The 5314-nt window shown below is 43.3% G+C and overlaps 1 protein-coding gene across 1 annotated transcript; it reads right to left on the bottom strand.

The window, feature by feature from the left end:
* Positions 1–438: 438 nt before the first annotated feature.
* Positions 439–4260, bottom strand: LOC145531795 (uncharacterized). The gene is made up of 3 exons (XM_081555226.1): positions 3337–4260; positions 1881–2022; positions 439–724 (listed from the first exon to the last, which is right to left on the bottom strand). Exons 1-3 carry the CDS (start codon positions 3400–3402, stop codon positions 540–542), a joined length of 393 nt encoding a protein of 130 aa, XP_081411352.1. The 5' UTR covers positions 3403–4260; the 3' UTR covers positions 439–539.
* Between the last annotated feature and the right edge of the window lie 1054 nt (positions 4261–5314).

Below are 5314 nucleotides of genomic sequence, written 5' to 3' on the forward strand. Positions count from 1 at the left end.
TATGTGCTTTATCCTTCTTTAGTACTTGGAAACCTTCTGATTCTTTGGGCTGTGGTCTCTTGAGCATCAAAAGGCATGTCAGCCAGCTTCCCTAGAAATCCAAGCATTTGGGCTCTGCTAAGTCCCTGTCCACCCCAGCTCATTCACTCCAAAACCAGGCCAACTGTCTCAGCCGAAAGACGCTCCCACTCACTAGGTAGCAACTGTGTTTTTATGACTCTTGGCTTCCCACACGTGCTCTTCAGTCCATTCCAGCTCCAATAGCCTTCCCTGCAGCTGGCAGATTAGGAATTATGTTCAGGACTGCAATCATTACCCAACTGCTATAGCCAAGCCCCAGAGACGTCTCTCTGCTAACTCTTAACACCCTTCCTGCCATTACCCCACCCTCAATCCATTTGGAGTATCATTGCTCATGATTGACAGACACAAGAAACAGATTTGCAAGTTTTAATGGAACGTAGGAACTAAGGAACAGGAAGCAAAGTCATTTCTGTTCATGATTTCCATGTATCTTCCTTGCATTGACAAGTTTGGCCTTAACTGCCTGTTTCTTGTTTCACTTGAGGAGTGGTCCAAGGGAGCATTCGATCAATGGTCATTGGTACGATTGTCAAATAACGACTAAGGTTACAGCACCGTTTACGATTTGAGCAGCGTGTGACACTGTCTTCATCATTTTTGCACACCAACCGGCATTTTCCATTCATCCAACATTTTTCCTCTGGACATAGGAACAACCATTAAGTAGATGTTAGTATTCCTCAGCTGGATAGACAAGGGGACAGAGGAGGTGCAGGAGTTAAGGGGAGGAGTGGAGGGAGAGAGTTAATGCTAGACCCAGTCCCAGGAAAGGAGAGAAAGGATCTCACAAGGGAAGAGAATTGAGACAATTTTTCCAAGGTTGGGAACTCAAGGGTTTTAAGAAAGCCTTTTTCATAATTTCACATTTCTGTCTTCCTATTCCCCCACCTCCTGCTCCTAACTTTGAGATCAAATTATGCCAATGAAGTTCCCGCCTAACAGAGCTTGGGAATGATGGGAAAAGGACAATGAACATCTGTCTTATTAGGGAATGGAAGAGATTCTCTCACATTTCCACAGACTCAGCTTTTTATCAGTTGTCTAGCTTGAACCCAACAAATCCCAACTCCAACCCAATTCAACCTCCAATCCTCCTTGACCCCATATTCACCCAATTCAAACTCAAATACCCAGACCAATTTTAATTAGAGCTCTCAGCCTTACCCAACTCAATGCCCCTGGAGCCCTAACTCCCAGTCAAACCCAAGTCTAATCAAGTCACCAACTTCAATCCTAAGCAGCATTCCATCACCTAGCTGAACCTCAGACACCCGAGCACCATCTAGTACCAACTCTCAACCTCAGTTCAAGCCCCAATCTAATTCCCAACACCAACTCCACTCAACCCAAAATTCCATACCCCCTCTAGCCTACTCCAAACCATCAAGGAAGCCCAACTCCTCACCTCTGGCTCATCCTCATTTTCCCGCTATCACTCCAATCCAAAGTCTTGCCACCCTGTCACAACTCACCCCCAACCTTCAGTGTAATCTCCCAAACCCCCAAGAAGTCCCCAACCTGCACCAGACCCTTTACCCCTAAGCCCTCCTCCACGATGCCAGCAGAATACCAGCCTTCCCTCCAGTGTTAGGTACTCCAAATATCTACCATCGCCCTACCTTGGCAAAAAAAAAAAAAGGATCAGGGAGAGATGTGAACATGAGATGATTATGAGAAAACCTCCCAAAACCACATGAATTGAGAATGGGCTTCAGATGCTGCCCACAGTGAGGGGGAAGAGGAGGGAGAGACATTTATCACCAAGATCCCAGACATTTGACAGACACCCGAATTACCTGATACCACTGGTTCCATGGCTAGAAGGATGGCAAGAAACAGGAAAAGAAGCTTCATGACTAGAAGGTCACAGGAGAAGGACGTGGTTGTGCTGCAGGCTGTGGAGAATAGAGCTATCCTCTGCAGGGATGAGTCTTGTTTCTATTGGCAGGACCGTGGGCAGTGAATTACAGCAAGAGAGGATTTATATCAGAACAAGCAAGCCGAAGGACAATGTGTAGCAGATTCCACAGCAAAGCACGAGATGAGAGGGTGGGAAACCGGCCAGCATCTGTGCCAAAAGGGCTTTTCTCTCCTAGTAAGGAGACAGGCAAATTAAAGCTGTTTGGCCTTTTGAGATCCACAAAGGGATTAATCAATTAATGCATATCAAGATACATTTAATTTTTTTCTTTTTTTAATTAAATTTATTTGTTTTTAATTGAAGGATAACAGCTTTACAGTATCATGTTGGTTTCTGCCAAATATCAACATGAAGCAGCTATAGGTATACATATGCCCCCTCCCTCTTGAACATCCCTCCCACCTCCCTCCTTATCCCACCCCTCTAGGTTGTTACAGAGCCCCAATTTGAGTTCCCTGAGTCATACAGCAAATTCTTATTGGCTGTCTATTTTACATATGGTAATGCATGTTTCCATGTTACTCTCTTCATTCATCCACACTCTCCTTACTCCCCGCCCCCTGCCCTGTGTCCATAAGTCAAAATATTTAATTTTTTAAAAAATTCTTATTCTCAACTTTCTAACAGAAAAATACACATGTGTATGTCTTTCTGAACCTTGAACTTGCCAATCTCATTCTCAGCTCAGACCCTTAGCATTTGTAACTTGCTCTTCCTATAAAGTTCTTCCTTCAGACTGGCTCCTATTCACCATTCAGTCTCATCTTAAATGTCACTTCTCGGAGAGGCTTTTCCTGGTCACCTGAGATTAAGGGTACTCCCACACACAGACACTCTGTATCATAATAACTTATTTTGTGACTTTCATATAGTTACTTGTTCCTTTTCAACTTACTCTACATGTTTAATCTTTGCCTCTCCCATTAGAATGTCAAAAATTTGCATTGTGACTCCAGTGCCCATAATAATATCACCTGGTGTATTAATCAGGATATTAATTCGACTGTTTTAACAGATGATCTCCCCAAACAGTAATTCTAAGAGACAGATATTGATTTCTCTCTTATGTAAAATAAATTTCCTTCTTATGTAAAAAGCTTATCATTAAAAGCAAGGGCTTCCTTGGCGGCTCAATTGGTGAAGAGCCAGGCTGCAATGCAGGAGACCTGGGTTCAATCCCTGGGTCGGGAAGATCCCCTGGAAAAGGAAATAGCAAACCCACTCTACTCTTCTTGCCTGGGAAATCCCATGGACAAAGGAGCCTGGTGGGCTACAGTCCAAGGGGTCGCAAAGAGTTGGACACGACTTAGTGACTAAACCATAAACCATACCATTAAAAGTAGGGCACAAGATTCCTTCTGGTTTGATGCTGTGCCATTCTTATCAGGCAGCTTCATTTGATGCTCTGGTTCCCACCACGAGTCCCCAGTGGGGCCATCAGGAAGAAGAGAAAATAGGAAATGAAGTGCACCATCTTTCCTTTAAGGACCCCATCCAGAATCTGCACACATCACTTCCATTCCAGTCCATTGGCCAGAGCTCACTCAAACAGATATACCTAGCTGCAAGGTAGGCTGGAAATAGTTTCTTTATTCTGGACAACCATGGCTAGCTGAACTTCAGGGGTTGTCTTACTAAGAAGAAGGGGAAGACAGATACTAGGAAAGAGCTAGCAATTTCTGACACACTTGGCACATTGCAGGTGCTTCAAAAATGTTTGTAGACTGAATAAATATCATACACATTGAATAAGATTATAAGAACTAATCTAAAGGGGAGGCAACTCAAGTCATTCTAGAGTGTAGAGAAAGTATATGAACTGTGCCCCTTCAGTCAAGCTTCAGAAGAAGCTGAATAAGGGCTGGACCCTTTAAGAGACTATACACTACTATATATAAACCAGACAACTAATAAGAACCTATTGTATAGCACAGGAAACTCTACTAAATATTCTATAATAACCTATATGTGGATAGAATCTAAAAAAGAGTGGATACATATATATGTATAACTGATTCACATAAAAGGTGTAAGAGAAGAAAAACACCACTGAATGTTGGAACCCTCAGAGAAGACACTCTCTCCCAAGCTATGGGAGTGGCCACAATAACCAGCTAATTGGCACTGACCCTTTGCTAAGTTGGGTTTCCCTGGTAGCTCAGACGGTAAAGAATCCACCCGCAGTGTGGGAGACCTGGGTTCGGTCCCTGGGTTGGGAAGATCCCCTGGAGAAGGGAATGGCTACCCACTCCAGTATTCTGGCCTGGAGAATTCCACGGACTGTATAGTCTATGGGGTCACAAAGAGTCAGGTACAACTGAGCGACCTTCACTTTCACTCTGCTAGGTTGGTGACAAGTATTTCACAAGTATAGTCTCACTTCATCCGCACAAAACCAATAGAGTTCCTGCTTCATTGTTCTAGCTTGAACACTAAAGTACAGAAGCACAAGCAATTTGCCCAACTCTGACCAAATGGGGAATTCAGGATTTGAATTCAGGTCTGACTGGCTCCTAGTTATGGTACTTCTATCCACAACCTGGTCTCCCATTGTTTCTTCAGACTTGGAATAGCAAGGGTCCCTCCTATGGATGGAGAAGCCTGGTAGGCTATAGTCCATGGGGTTGCAGAGAGTCGGACATGACTAAGCGACTTCACTTTCACTTTCTTTCACTTCCAAGTGAGGAAGACAGTCAAAAGGAAACCTCTAGTGATTCTTGCCTACAAAAATTGGAAGAGCCTCTGCAGAAAGTTGGCAGAGGTAAGATCAGAGAAATGAGGGTCACTTGTTTGTGACCCTCCTTATTTTATAACAGGTTTATTGAAGTATAATTTACATGCCATAAAATCCACTCATTAAGTGTACAAAGCAGTGAATTATACAGAGCTGTACCACTGTCACTATAGTCGAATCTTGAATATTTCCATCACCCCAAAAATATCCCTCACACCCATTTGTAGTTACTACCCTTTCCCACCCCCAGCCATGATGGAACCACTGTTTATAAGAATACCAACAACTATGTATTAAATATCATCTGGGGTTAATCCTCACAAGAAGATATGTATGACTATGGAGGAAGCCATGGCTCAGGGGATAAAACGAATAAACCAGGGCCACTGAGGTGGTCAGGAGTCAAACTCAGAACTCTCTCCAAAAGGGTCCAGATCAAGGGGAAGATCCTGAAGAAACATTTTGTAAAGAGTGGGAAATGTATCATTTTTTAAGCTGAGGTGAAATACACTGTATAATAAGAGATATTGAAAATACAAAAGAAGACAGGGTTTCTGGTGGAGAAAAATTCTAGA

Source organism: Giraffa tippelskirchi, chromosome 13 (genome assembly GCF_054371585.1).
Source record: "Giraffa tippelskirchi isolate mGirTip1 chromosome 13, T2T-mGirTip1v1.2.pri, whole genome shotgun sequence".
NCBI lineage: Eukaryota > Metazoa > Chordata > Mammalia > Artiodactyla > Giraffidae > Giraffa > Giraffa tippelskirchi.